The 14,154-nt window shown below is 53.5% G+C and overlaps 4 protein-coding genes across 4 annotated transcripts; 2 read left to right on the top strand and 2 right to left on the bottom strand.

Moving 5' to 3' along the window:
• Nucleotides 1–5,300: 5,300 nt before the first annotated feature.
• On the bottom strand, nt 5,301–7,334 carry COCSUDRAFT_66027 (hypothetical protein). Its single transcript, XM_005648136.1, has 5 exons — nt 7,139–7,334; nt 6,892–6,938; nt 6,477–6,679; nt 6,030–6,217; nt 5,301–5,794 (listed from the first exon to the last, which is right to left on the bottom strand). The coding sequence occupies exons 1-5, from the start codon at nt 7,175–7,177 to the stop codon at nt 5,726–5,728; spliced, it is 546 nt and encodes a 181-aa protein (XP_005648193.1). The 5' UTR covers nt 7,178–7,334; the 3' UTR covers nt 5,301–5,725.
• Nucleotides 7,335–7,748: 414 nt separating this feature from the next.
• Nucleotides 7,749–9,121, top strand: COCSUDRAFT_36532 (3-deoxy-D-manno-octulosonate cytidylyltransferase; the record flags this gene model as incomplete). Its single annotated transcript, XM_005648137.1, has 5 exons — nt 7,749–7,847; nt 7,940–8,156; nt 8,258–8,405; nt 8,552–8,795; nt 8,975–9,121. 5 exons carry the CDS (start codon nt 7,749–7,751, stop codon nt 9,119–9,121), a joined length of 855 nt encoding a protein of 284 aa, XP_005648194.1.
• A 561-nt stretch (nt 9,122–9,682) lies between these two features.
• COCSUDRAFT_15367 (FAD dependent oxidoreductase) lies at nt 9,683–11,643 on the top strand (the record flags this gene model as incomplete). The annotated part of the gene is given in 8 exon segments (XM_005648138.1): nt 9,683–9,767; nt 9,874–10,055; nt 10,178–10,284; nt 10,435–10,520; nt 10,687–10,869; nt 11,099–11,327; nt 11,453–11,454; nt 11,474–11,643. Coding segments are annotated over 8 exon segments (1,044 nt in total), but the record flags the coding sequence as incomplete, so codon positions are not given.
• Nucleotides 11,644–12,294: 651 nt separating this feature from the next.
• On the bottom strand, nt 12,295–13,981 carry COCSUDRAFT_63177 (hypothetical protein; the record flags this gene model as incomplete). Its single annotated transcript, XM_005648139.1, has 6 exons — nt 12,295–12,373; nt 12,542–12,698; nt 12,930–13,035; nt 13,215–13,435; nt 13,528–13,697; nt 13,821–13,981. The coding sequence occupies 6 exons, from the start codon at nt 13,979–13,981 to the stop codon at nt 12,295–12,297; spliced, it is 894 nt and encodes a 297-aa protein (XP_005648196.1).
• Between the last annotated feature and the right edge of the window lie 173 nt (nt 13,982–14,154).

Below are 14,154 nucleotides of genomic sequence, written 5' to 3' on the forward strand. Positions count from 1 at the left end.
AGCCTAGAGCAGCAGCTGGCTGAGGCGCGGCAGGCTCTAAGAGAGAAAGAGGGCCAGCTGGCAGCTGCTCAGGAGAAGGCACAGGCGAGCGACGCTGACTGGGAGGGCCGCATGAAGGAGGCCGTGAGCTCCGCGGAGCAGTGGAAGGAGTTTGCCGAGAAGCTGGGCGCTGACAAGGACGCCGCGGAGGCCACCCTCGCTTCTGCCCAGGCCAGCCTGCAGGTGTGGGAATTCACGTACAGTGGAGATTGCCTGAGACATAAGTGGGAGAGTGTTGCTGCTCGTGAGAAGATCCCTTGGCACAGTGAAGCATGGTTGTGTCACACCCCTTGCTGGCAGTCTCTGCTTATGTCTCTCCTGATCAGTGCATGGCAAGAAAGGGGGATGATTCACCCAGCATCGCTCCATATCTCTCGGCTGTCAAGGATGTGTAGGTAAGGAACCCTCCGCATGCGAGTGTTGCTGTTTGTGGTCGACAAGGGTGGCTGACAGCGGGGGTGTTGTGTGGGTGCGCCAGGCGGCTGAGGGTGAGCTGGAGGGAACGCGCGCGACGGTGGCCGAGCTGACGGAGCAGCTGGCTGACGCGCAGCAGGAGGGGTTGCGCACGGCCGAGGCGTTGCGCGACGCCATGGCCGCACAAGCGGAGCGCGCCGAGGCGCAGCACGGCCAGCTGCAGGTTGGTGGTGCATGCAGTGAATTGTCCAGTTATTCAAGTGTGGCAATCTTAAAAGCACCTTGAAGGGGATACACGGAGTCTCTTTGCACCCTTGCCCAGGCTATCAGGTGCTTCCATGTGGACGAGGTCAAGCGGCTGCCTTAGTGTCCAGCATTGCAATGTGCATGCTGCAGACTTGATAGGGCTGGCAGCTGCCTGCCCTTTCACACCCTCCAGCCCACTTGGAGCCTGGACTACACCAAAGTAGCCTTGAGGTGCCACAGCAGTGACACACTATAGCGCCACTAATCTAGCATGGCATGCAGGCGGCGTTGGAGGAGGCGCGCGCGGAGCAGCAGCAGCTGCGGGCGGCCCTGGACGAAGCCAGCAGCGACGGCGAGCAAGCTGCGCAGGCTCACGATGAGCAACTTGCGGCAACGCGTGCACAGCTGCAGGCTCTGCAGGAGAGCATGAGCAGGGCACAGACTGAGCTGCGCGCCGAGAGGGCCAAGCTAGAAGCTTTAGAGGAGGAGGCCGCCCTTGCACGGCAGGGGCTCACAGACCTGGAGGCGGCCCTGCAGCAGGAGCGCATCCTGCACGAAGATGCTGTCCACAAGGTGCATCCCTTTACTGCTCACACAATATTAAATGTCTGAGCCTCTTGTAGGAAGTGTGCAACTAGAACAAAATATTGCCCCCGCTGCACCTTTACCAGCCCATGCAGGGGACCGCGCCTGGTACTGCATGGCTTCCTTTCGCTACTTCCTGCAATTCCAAGTTCCTTGATTTGACAGCTGCATGTTATAATTCGTGCAATGGATGCTGGTAGCTCACATCACAAGTGGACGCTTTCTGAGCCCAGGTGAGCAAGCTGGAGGCTGAGCTGGAGGACGCGGTCCGTAAGGGCGCGGCGGCGCAGCTGGAGGCGGCACGAGCGCTGGACGGCGCGCGTTCGCAGGCGGCCGCGGCCGAGCGCGAGGCCGAGGTCCTGCGCGCCGGAGCCGGGGCCGCCACCGACCAGGCACTCGCCGCACTCAAGGTACGGCCAACCCCAAACCAGTGCATCAGCATACAGCTCCTTTCAATTGTTCTTGTGGGAACCTCCTGGAAATTCCTGCACAGACCTTGCTAGTTGCTAAGCCGGACAAAGTACGTGTTTAATCCCCGCCGAATCTTGGTACACACTGCAGGGCTTGGTGAGGGCACATACCTTGGGGCCTGGCAGCTGCCGGGGTGCATGTCAAGGGTGATAACTAATTGAATATTGCTATTGGATTCATAGCAAGTCTGATAGATGGGTGATGATGACGGGGTGCTTGCCAATCTGGCGCAGGCGGAGCAGGAGCACGCGATCGCGGAGGAGCGCGGCCATGCGGCGGCGGCGCAGGCGCAGCTGGCCACGCAGCTGGAGGACGCTCGCAGCAAGCTGGGCGAGGCGCGCGCGGCTGCGCTGCAGGGCGCCGACCGCGCTTCCGAGCTGGCTGCTTCGCAGCAGCGCTCTGAGGCCCTCATCACCAGACTGCAGGTGTGGGGCGGCCTCACACAACTGGGGGGGCCCTACTGGGGCCCCCTCCTTGCACATTAGTATTATTATTATTATTGTTATTTTTAATAATTGTTATTTTTATTATTAAACGCTTTCCCTGCCAAGAGGCACTATTATTATTATTAGCAGTATAATCTTACTACAAGCTTGTTTCAGCCCTCAGAGCTACGTCATTGCAGCCACCTCTCAATAATTCCCATCTGGTCTTCCTTGTCTTTGCATTTTACACGTTTTACACCTTCATATACACATTTTACATGGTTTACATATGCTGCCATAAATGCCCCCCTCAGGTCATCAGGTCATCTGAGGCCTCAGGGTCCAAAGTATTACATAAACTGCAATTCTCGGCTGTCAGAGACTCACGTACATGTACGGGCCCCCCTTCACTCAGACCACAGCTGTGCTTGGCAGTCAGAGAGTCAGCTACACAACCGGTACATTCATCAGCCCCAGGTCATTGAGCAAAGGGGGTCATGGCTCTTGTATTGGGCAAGGCAGTCTGATGACACTTAGAGGTGCGTGGCAGGGAGAGGTTGCGGCAGCGCAGGCGGGAGCGCAGAGGGCCGAGCAGGAGTGCGCCAGGCTCAGCAGCGCCCACCAGGAGGAGGTGGCCAAATTGCGGACTGCTCTGCAGGCGCAGGTGCGCTTCCCACAACACCTGTCTCTATATGCAGCCTCAGCCAAAACCAAGAGGGAACTGCCTTGCGTCTGCAAGGGAGCCTCAAGTGGGGTTTCGCATAAAAAAGCTCTGCATGTGTCTTCTTTTGCATCACTCGAGCATGTGAGGCACAGTGCATGTTTAGCAGCAGATGAGCAGCTGGAGATGTTCAAGGGCAGGGGCATGACGCGGGTCAGCTTTCTTGCAGCTTTGAAACTGTCCGCATTGCCCTTCACATATATTGTACCATATGAGCACGTCAGGCATTTTGCACCTGCCTGACCATGATTTTGTGGCTGGATGTGGTGACCGGGGCATGACATGTATGTTGGCTGTGGGGGTTTAGGGGGCAAGAGTGCCGGAGGCTCAGCTGGTGGCGGCCAGAGCAGAAGCGAAGGCGTCTGTGGAGGCGGCGCATGTGCACAGGGATGAGGTGGCACGGCTGCGCGCTGAGCTGGACGGCCTCAACCGGCAGCTGGAGCAGACCTGCACCCTGCGCCTGCAGCCCAGCGATGCGCTGGACTCCCAGGTTGGCACTCTGGATTACACACTGTGCACATGACTTGGCCAGCTCTGCTTGAACTGTCCAACAAGACCAAATGATTATAGGAAGTACACGGAGATCACCGGCTTTGCTCCAGGTTCTCATGTCTTGCGCAAAATTGAGAAATTTTCAATATGAAGCAAGCCTTTCTTCCTGTCGGTGTGGACTGTGGATTCCATCAGCTGTGAAAGAGAAGGCCTTCTGTGTCAGCATGTCAGTAGCCATGTTTGCATTGCAGGTGCATGGTGTTCGTTTGTCTGAGCACTCACTGCGTTGATCCTGGCAAAATACTGAGGTGGACATGTGCTGGCAGGTGGCTCAGGTGCGCGAGGCGGCGGAGCGGCGGGTGGCGCAGCTGCACAGCAAGATCCAGGGGCTGGAATCACGCCTGCACCAGCTCGCCGAGGAAAACCGGTCCCTCTCCGCAGCCGCCAGGGCCCCCGGCGGCCCCAGCGCACAGGTGATCACCCTCAGCCAGTCTGCCGTCGTTTGACCAGAACCCATCCCTTTTCTTGTTATTAAAGAAGATGTTGACAATAGCGCAATGGCCAAAAGCGTTCCCCTGGGCCGGAGGTACCCTGCACGTTGCATGCATCGCGGGCAGCCCTTTCTCCCTGCCCTGGCGATCGCAGTGCCTCTAATGTATTGCTTCATCTCCCTTCACAAAGCATGCACCCTAGAGGCAGGCTTTGACGGTGTCCTATGATGTGCTAGACTTGTACAGATGGCTGGCTCGCTGGCTTCCTCACTTTGTTAGGTAAGAAATTGTTGTCATCTCGCTGAAAACAATGTTGTCATGTGGGCGCAGGCGGCGGCTGAGCGCGTGGCAGCGCTAGAGACGGAGCTGCGGCGCAGCAAGCGGCGTGAGGAGAAACTGACGGCGCTGCAGTTCCGCTTGCGCGACGACCTCAAGACCTGCGGCGGAGATACCCGGTACAGATCACCTCCTTCACCGTATTCACGGGGGACAGAAATTTGATTTTATCTTTACCACATCATTTTGACCTGTTGGGAGCCACCTGAGCCTCATTGGTCTGGTGGGCAGTCGTCCACTGCCCATCTTTATATCACAAGTTTGCATTCCGTCCAATTACATTGGCATTTGTAATACCGTTCTGGCTCAAAATGCATGCAATCAGGTGGTGCAATACCAAATAGCTCTTAGTATAATTGAGAAAAGTGTGACCCCTTCCACTGCTAATTTTATACCACTTTTCCCTCATGGTAGTCCTTTTCAGGTATCCGTCATTTGAGAGTATTATGCCGCATGCTATGACCAGCACATGGCTGTGCGGAGGTGCTAAAATGCAGAAGGTTTGGCACTTCCCGGAAACATCTCTGATTTGCTAAATGTGCGCGGTGGTGTGATGTTGGCACGCTGCACGCTGCAGGGTGTTTGACAACCTGCGTGATGTGAGGGGACTGGAGTACGAGCTGGACTTTGTGACTAATCGCGCCAACAGGGACATCCAGGTAATGGCACATATTATTATTACATTTTACAGACCTGTTCATAGCTAGCCACCTGAGGCTCATTGGTCTTGTGTTCAGGTAATGACACATACTTATCCAGTCAGGAAACGAGTCACCTGATTTATTCCATGTCATCAATGCATGGGGAGTCTGTCAGAATAGCATCTTCCCAATGTTGATTATGGGGTGCTGTGCAGTCACTGCGGGAGAAGGCCACAGCTCAGATTGCTGGATTGGAGGCTGAAAAGGCGCAGCTGGCAGCAGAGGTGGCGAAAATCAAGGGGCGTGCCTCGCAGGCGGACCACTCAAAGCGGCCACTGGCCAACAAAGAGAACATCCATACCTGAAGCCTTGCATTGCATGTGTGGCTGGGAGGTGTGTGTTGCACTTTGGGTTCTGAGAGCTTTGTGCAGTATGGGTTCCTGCAGAAGCATATTGCACTCAAGAGAACAATGGCATAGGTGTTGTCATGCCGGTGTACAGCAAGGAAAGGATAGAGATGAGAACAAGAGCTCCTCGACTTCGAGGGACATGGTTTTGCAAGTCACCAACTTCACCAAGCCTGTATGGTGAGACGTACGAAGATATCGCGTTATGTATTTTGGCAACACATTTTAAGGCACTGCACTGCATTATGTCATATATTCATGCCATCGGATCAAATCATACAGACACTGTTTAAGAATCTCAAGATCTCCCTTGCCTCAGAAAATTCCAAGCAATAGCCACGCATGGGCATCCTTAAGTATTCTGCTGGTGGGACACAGTCCCATAATCATCTTGGCTGAACGGTGACAATAAAATGGCAGAAGCACAATGCAGAAGTGCCCAATAACATAAATGCTGTCAGCCGGTAGTTCCTGAGACCTCCTTGCCCTCCACCATCTTCTCAAAGTCTTCCTCAGTCTTCTTGAACTGCACATACAGGTACCAATTTTCAGCCAAAGAAATCTCACAGAAAGCCCAACTCACACTCATGAAGTTTCCCTGATCTCAACAATCCAAATGAACTGTTGAGGCCAGGAGACTGGAAAACAATGGTCATATAAGAGCCACCCAGGAGCAGTTGCCTTCTCAGGTGGGTGACGGGCTTTAGGATGCAAGGGTAGAACTATGAGGAACTTGGGTTTAGGACAGGTAAGATCCACACCTTCTGGCGCTCCTCAGCCACATCCTTGGTTTCTTGCGCGACGCATTTGGTGTAGCAGGAGTCAAAGGCTTCCTTTAGGCGCGCATTGTCAGCATCCTTGTCCCCTCCCGCGCCGGCAGCCAGCGCCTGGCCTGCAATCTGCTCCTCCTTGCAAGCTGTGGTGCACGCCTCAGCCGCATTCTCCTTCACTGCAGCATATCCAACACAGGTCAGGCACGCCAGCTGACACCACAGAATACACTGCATTTGATCATCACGTCCACAAACATGCAGATGCTATGCACCCTGAAGGAGACTAAACACCGTGAGGCAGCCCTTCCTCCTTACTCACTGGCTCTCCCCTGCTACGGTGTCTGCATTTCTCTTTCTCTAAGGAGACATCAAGAGCAACAACACTCATCCATTTGTCTACATAGCTCTGGGCTTTGGGTGGGGAGCTTCATTCACCTGCCAGGAAGGGGAGGCCGTGGGAGGCAGTGTCGTAGAGCTGGTTGCGGAACAGCACCAGGCCCCCAACCAGCAGGATGGCAAAGACGACAGAGCCCCACAGCCACCAATTCTGCTTCAGCTCCTTCCAGACCCGCTCGCCCAGAGTTGGGGGTCCCCCCGAGGCAGGCCCCTTTGCTGACAGGTAAGGGCTCTCCTCATCTCTGCAGAGGACAGAGATGTTATCAATACAAGCTTAAGTCTCCTGATGTCTTCGCGACCTGTATCTGAGTCTCCTTGTGCCCTTCAGGATATCGGTTCATGGATGTTCTTTTGAGGGTCTACATGTGCAGATGTATTTCATGTCTTTTCATCAGGATCTGATGCTATGATGATGATACTTATTTGCAACAAGTAGAAGGGGATGTTCGCATACCCTAGGGAAGCTGATAGGTCGGTCAGGGCCTTGTGAGCCTTTTCGTCCTGCAGGTTCAGGTTAGCGTCTGTCAGGCTCTGAACGATAAGTGAAAGCACAAACACTCCATACTAGCAGATATGACATATTCCACGAGTAGTACAGCTCAGAAGCTGTGTTTCCTGAACCAGTATTTGAGCTGCCTTGCGGCCATCATGATGCTGCAGGTGCCTCCTAAACCCTGCTTGTCTGGGCCGAGGGTGATCACCGTTGATGACTTCAAAGGTTGCTTCTCCGAAGAAAACATAATAATCTGCGTGCGCCGGCCCTGCTGCTCCCACTTGCACTTTCAGATGTTCACCAATCTCTTACTGAGCGTGTACCACCCTCAAAGATGCTGCATGCGAGCAGATCAGCTCCAAGCAACGATGACAACCTCTCAAACCAAAGTCCTTTGCAAGCACTTCGGCCGGTCACAAGTGCTGCAAGTTCGCGCGTAGTGAAGAACCCCATGTCGCCCATCCGACGGCGTGTCGTGTAGCTTCCACCATGCGAGAAGTGACGATCTCAAGCCGATGCGTTTCTGGATGATTGGTCACAACGTCTTGATATTTGCTGTTGATTCCATTACAGAATCGAAGATATCACAATGTGGCTAAGAGCTGGTGATCAGTGCAAATACATGACAACAACTCAGATCTTGCACCGTGGTCCTTCCAATTATTAAAGCGATATAGACTCAGACTTGTCGTCATTTAATCAAGATCCTTATAAAGTGTCCTGCATCACTAATCAACCTGCATCACTAATCAGCAGGAAAAGGCAAGGTTGGGTGAAGTGGGTCTGGAAATGTAGCCATCTCACACACGCTTGCAGAGATGAGGGGGCTCGCAGCTCTTGCATTGGCGCTGGGTAGTGCACTGGCAGTTGCTTGGAAATGGAAGAGAGGTCTTCTGCAGCGAAAGCGCCTGCGAGTGGTGCGTTGAAACGCAGATCACCCTCCTGCTTACTCTGCTCGAAAGGTCCAGGATGGGCCAGATCACCGATGTGGCTTACCTGTTCTGCACAGGTTGGCGTGATTCCAGCCAGATACCAGTCGGTGCGCTTTCCTGGGAAGCCCTTGGTGAGCATCCTGGGCAAGCCAATGGTGGTGCGCACCTGGGAGCAAGCCAGCAAGGCTACCACCCTGCAAAAGGTTGTGGTGGCCACTGACGACGAGCGCATTGCCAGTGCGTGCCGTGACGCCGGCGCAGAAGTAGTCATGACCAGCAGCGAGTGCCCCAATGGTGATATTCTCCAAGAAGACACTTGCAAGATCCTGCATGCTGTGTTGGAAGGGACTTCTGGAAAGAGACTGGACTCAGATGGAGGAGAGCGATGGATGCAGGTACAGTGCGGTGTCATGAGGCGGTGACCAAGCTGCTTGGAGAGTACGATATTGTCATAAACATCCAGGGAGATGAGCCGCTGATTGAACCCCAAATAATCGACGACTGCGTACGGGCACTTCAGAACTCCCCAACGTCCGTATACAGGCACGCTGCAGCCTTACTTGCCACCTCTCAACAGCCACTTGTTGCTGCTACTGATTCAAGATGAACTCAGTGCTGGCAAGCTCTTTGCAGCACTCGACAGGAGACCTTTCATTATTCAGGTCTGATGTGGATTTATATGTATGCAGCACTGCCTGCACTCCGCTGGAGCATGAGCATGTGGAGCATCGGACCCGTGTCAAGTGCATCGTGGATTGTGACGGCCATGCAATGTACTTTTCGCGAGGCATGCTGCCGGCTAACAAGGATGGCGTAGTCAGACCCTTCCCGGCCCCCTTCCAGCACCAGCCCTACTTGCTGCACCTGGGCCTCGCCTGCTTTGACCGCGCTTTCCTGGCACAGTACTGCCGCATGCCCCCCACGCCCCTCATGGTGACATCTCTACCCCAAGCCCTCCTATGCATCATGCTTGAAGCTGCCCTTGCCTCCTGTCTGAGAAGGGTCCCACTAGGCAGCTGCACCATCCCGCTGTTTTTGAGGGGTACCAGAGCCTTGAGGTGGCTGTGAGCGTTGCAACATGACCGGCTCAGTTGCTGCTTGTGCTTGTGCAGCTGATGGAGGATCTGGAGCAGCTCAAAGTGCTGGAGAACGGCTACAAGATCAAAGTCATTGTGGTGGACCACAAGGCGCATGGTGTGGACGAGCCGGAGGATGTTGCTGTCATAGAGCAGAAGATGCGTGAGCTTGGACTGAGTTGACTCACGGACCACAAATATCTTTACCGTATTTAGACAGCTCGCTTCAATTGAAATTGCAAGGAGAGGAGTAAAGCATGACGTTTGATGACGTCATCAGAAACGTTGGAAAGGGGACAAGGGAAGACGAGTTGCAAGGTAATTGAAGTCCAGATTGTGAACAGGTCGGTCCAAGTTATTCTTTGCAATCCTCAGATTTACTATGTAGTGTTGAGGTCATCCACGAGACTGATGTATCTACAACCATGGCATCTGTTTTTCCTGTCTTCGCCTGTAAGGTCGTCACTCAATCCCTTCGAATCCCCTTCAGAGCACGGAGTCTACCGCTACGTGCTATCAGTACTTCGATTGAGACCCCCAGCGTAGGTGCTGTCGTTATAGGAGCAGGTGAACCAGCCACCCATGCATTTTGGACAGATCGCACCTATATTAAATCGGCTTCTCAGGACCCATGTCGGCATACATTAAGTATCACTACATTCTTCAGATATTTTACGGAGAGGCCTTTGTGGTTTTCGCGCAGGAGTTGTTGGTTTAGCAGCTGCTAGGGCTTTGGCTGAACAGGGGAGAGAGGTGGTGATCTTGGAGTCTGCAGACGCCATTGGCACATCGACCAGCTCACGAAACAGTGAGGTGATCCATGCAGGTGGTAACAATCTGTCATAAATACACTTCAAGCCAAGCCAAGCAAAAAGTACCAATGAGGAAGAATTTTAGGATGGGCAAATGTCAGAGACTCTGTGCATGTGTGACAGGCATTTATTATCCACCAGGAAGCCTGAAAGCCAAACTTTGTGTGGAGGGTCGCAATCGGATTTATGACTACTGTGAGGCGCACGATGTGCCCTACAAATGCATTGGCAAGATTCTTGTGGCGTCCGATGAATCACAGCTTGATGATTTGCGGCGCTACAAGGAGACCGCACTGAGAAATGGGGTAAATTACCTGATGTGCCAAGGAATCAACTTTGAAGCATGTTGCTTGTGCAGTATATTGCCTGCGGATCAGGCCCAGGGAAACCCTGAAAGTTGATAGTTAAGGTAGGCATGTGAATGCAGGTGGAGCTTGAGTGGCTGGAAGAGAGTGAGGCAAAGGCAAGGGAACCAGCGCTGCGATGTGTGGCTGCGCTTTGGTCACCAATGACTGGAATTGTCGACAGCCATCAGTGAGCATTTCCCCTGCTCAGCTCAGCTTTCTGTGCCCAGTCTGCTCGTTACTGAAACTCTAAGAATGGAGGAACAGAAATAGTGATCATGTCTGCATTTGCATGTTGTGATTAAGACCACCCATTGATGATGATGAGCAATTGGAGCAGGCTGATGCTGGCTTACCAGAGCGATGCAGAAAGGAACGGTGCTACCGTGGCCCTGAATAGCAGCATGCTCAGCGGTACTGTGTCAGGTCTGTCAGCACTCAGGGGTTGTTTATATCCTGACTGCAACTTGCAAGTCGCCATTTGTTGCATGTGTGGCTGCATTGACCTGCTGTTGATCTATTGGGCCTTTCTCTGCAGTGTGCTCAGACCACGGTCTGTGAACACAGTTGAAGCTGGGCAATCTGTGGTCAGGTACAAAGAAAACACTGCAAATTGGAGACAGCAAGACCGGGGAGGTTAGCGCGCTGACCACTGACGTCATCATCAACGCGGCAGGGCTGCAGGCGCAACAAGTGGCTGCCAGTTTTTCAGACTTCCCACAGGACCACGTCCCCAAGCGCTACTTGGCCCGTGGCTGCTACTTCATACTCTCTGGTATGCTGCTCTGCCATCTAAAGAAGCTCTCCCGATGGTTCTGCACGCTTGCTGAAACATTCAATCAGGGAGACATGACTGCAGACTGAGGAAACGCACTATCAGTAAGGGTGGCTCTCCACCTCCTGTGCAGTCCAGTCTATGCCAGGCTATTCTCTGCATACGCACTGTCGATTGTTTTGCAGCAGTGCTGAGCTCCATCGGTGTGAACAGTATGTGTGCCTTACAGGCAAGTCACCCTTCCGGCATCTTATCTACCCCATGCCAGAAAACGGCGGCCTGGGTGCACATCTGACATTGGACCTGGCCAATCAGGCCAAGTTTGGGCCAGATGTGGAGTGGGTGGACAGCATAGATTACACAGTGGACCCAAAGAGGGCTGAAAACTTCTACAGCAAGATCAGGCACTATTGGCCGGGGCTGCCTGACGGCGCACTGCAGCCCAGCTACTCAGGCAAGTGCATGACATCCTGGCATGTTCAATCTGCAATGACTTTTGACAGTGCATACCCTGCACACTACTTTGCAATGCACAGGACAATTTGGAGATTTGCTGGGGTCACAGGCAAGCTGGCAGACTGAGGTGTGTTTGTGTGGGAAACAGGGATTCGACCGAAGATCAGTGGGCCTGGTGAGAAGAATGCAGACTTTCTCATCCAGGGACCCACAGACCATGGCATTGCAGGACTCGTGAACCTCTTTGGCATTGAGTCACCTGGGCTTACTGCCTCGCTAAGCATTGGCGACCATGTTGCCAAACTCCTTGAGAGTTGATAAGAATTCTTTCCTTGATTGACAGTATTCACTGTTGAGGTATAGCAGTGACGCATGTAACTCATGTACTATATGTATACAGAGCAGGACTGTTGGCGCGTGTACATGCCCTGTCTGTTCCTGAGAGATTCTTCGTGCAAAGTGGTTGTCACTAGTTTGCGCATTTCAGGTCAAGTCCTCGCATGCTGTCTTCAGTTCTTTGTCAGATCAGGATGATCTTCAGAGATAACGAGACAAGGGTGATGTGAGTCCGATCATTTGGAATGCTGGCATCAAGTGCAACTTGCCAATAGCACTGGTATATTTCCTTACAATGGCTCGCACCACCCTAGGCCTAAGCCTTTAATACTAACTAATTGCTGACATAGAAGCAGCAATTGCAGCGTGCCATCAGCCATTGCAGCAAGACATAGTCCCCCAGTGCTAAGGGGCCTGATGTGTTTGTACAGAAGTATACTATGCTAATGCTGCTTACAGATACCTACAACGTGTACAGAGGCCCAGCAGAATCTACGGCATCAAAATTTTGTATCATTACAATATATGCACAAAATCAGAGCGTGTTTGTACTAACACTTAGCATACAGATCAGTCGGTCTGACAGGACCTTGCAGTCGAACAGAATTCAAAGTGAGCTGTTTTGCATGAGCCTCAGCTGCTTTGTTCCTTGGCAAAAGGCATCTCCTCACGCTCGCCTTTCACCGTTGTGAACTGCCACTCCTGCACATACCTGCAAGGCACCACCTCTACATAAGGCCTGAAGGAATCCCCAGCCTTGACACCGTCTCTGAAATTATGGTTAGGAGTGCAGGCTTCGCCTCCCTACAACCACCACTCTGACAAGGGTCCTGGCAGGACGCACATCACAAAACACCAGAGAAAGACAGGGGAAGTATACCAGAGGCTAGAGGCAGTGAACTGCGTGCCCTTCAGCCGCTCTGTCTCCTGCTGGCAGGCTGTGTGAATGGCCTCCACCTGATCCCTGCTCATGGCCTGCGGCTCCAGGATGCGCATCAGGGTCACATGGAAGATGCTGCTCTGCTTCATCGGCCCCCCTGCAGCACAGAAACTCGTTGGCTCAGCCTATTTGCATGTGTGCTTTCCAGCTTGTACAGGCACTGATTGTAGGTGTTACGACTGATCCCTTTCTTCTGCATGTGTTCCAGGCAGGCTATTGCTCATTTGTACAAAACAGGAATCTGCAGGGTCTGCTGCAACCTTGGAGTTGTTTTGGTACATAAGGGGGTTGAATTCACAGTGAAGGTATGAGGCAAGTGGAAGCGCACCTGGGAAGACCCTGCGAATCTTGGTGCGGAGGCCGGCCAAAACGCCGCTGATGTCCACGCAGCACAGCAGCAGCGTGCCGCTTGCTGCAAAGACGATGCTGTGCACCTGTCCCAGAACAATTGGTCACACAGCATCAGTACCTGGGCATGTGATCATCAGCACTACTGCCACATTTGCGCGATTGTATTGCATACAATGAGGATGCAACGAAGAGTCTTGTGTGACTGTCTGTGTTCAGGATGTGCTGAAAGTTGATATGTCAGAAGGGCAGGGCTGGGATGTACCTCGAGGATTGGGGCGGATGTCTGGGCGGCCAGGGTGCGGAAGGCGTCCTTCTCTGCAGTCAGCACAGGCGGCTGGGGGGCAGGAATGCGGCCCTCTGCCAGCGTGCGGCTCTGCCCGCCGCCAAACTCGTTGAAGGGGTCCGGGCGCGGGTCGGCCGGCTGCGATGTCATGAAGACTGTAATGTGCATGCTCTCCGGAGCTGTTGCGTGCGGCTTGGACCCTGCCACACAGCAGCCTCGCACTGAATACCACATGTACATTGGTGAATACCAACACCTCAGATGTCTCTCGAGAAGTTGCGCAAGCACTAACCTGCGGGCAGGACAGACTCGATTGCTGATGCGGCTGCTCCTGCAGCCTTGCACAGGGCTGGCGGGGGCTGCAGGATTCCCAGCCGCACAGCACCCTTCTCCAGGGGCACCTTGAAATCCTCATACTGCAGGGGTGTGGGGTGTGTGCTGTCCAGGTCCCCATAGAACTGCCTGTGATGCCATGACCAACAAGGATGAGGACATGTAGAACATCCATGTTCCATGGCATGAGCTGCCATGATCAAGCAACAGAAGTGCAATGTAGTACTTTCAGTGAGGATGGCTGAGCTGTACCGCTGAGCCTCGATGGCAGGCAGGTTGAGGCCACCGCTGATGAACTGCTGGGCCATGGTGATGTACACTTGCGCCATCTGTACCGCATCTGCCTGTTGCTCTGTGCTCACAGCCACCTTTGCAGCCCAGTTCGCGCTCATGTCCGGCACCGAGCCCACCATTGTCACAGGAAGCCCAGTCGCTGCCGCTGCAAGCATTTAAGACATCTCAATCGCCTCTTTACGCTATCAACATTCAGGACTTCAAAGCACAAAGGCAGCATCAGTGTTGAATGCAGACTTCTTGGAGGGTTCTCGCACCATGAATGGCGACCTCTTCCGTTTCTCGTCTTTTT

This window comes from Coccomyxa subellipsoidea, assembly GCF_000258705.1.
Source record: "Coccomyxa subellipsoidea C-169, whole genome shotgun sequence".
Classification (NCBI taxonomy): domain Eukaryota; kingdom Viridiplantae; phylum Chlorophyta; class Trebouxiophyceae; family Coccomyxaceae; genus Coccomyxa; species Coccomyxa subellipsoidea.

Coding starts and splice junctions, on each gene's coding strand:
- COCSUDRAFT_66027 (XM_005648136.1), bottom strand. CDS start 7,177: ATGTTTTCTTCGGAGAAGCAACCTTTGAAGTCATCAACG. Junction 6,939..7,138: donor AACCTTTGAAGTCATCAACG/GTGATCACCCTC, acceptor CTGAACCTGCAG/GACGAAAAGGCTCACAAGGC. Junction 5,795..6,029: donor TGGCTGAGGAGCGCCAGAAG/GTGTGGATCTTA, acceptor CTGTATGTGCAG/TTCAAGAAGACTGAGGAAGA.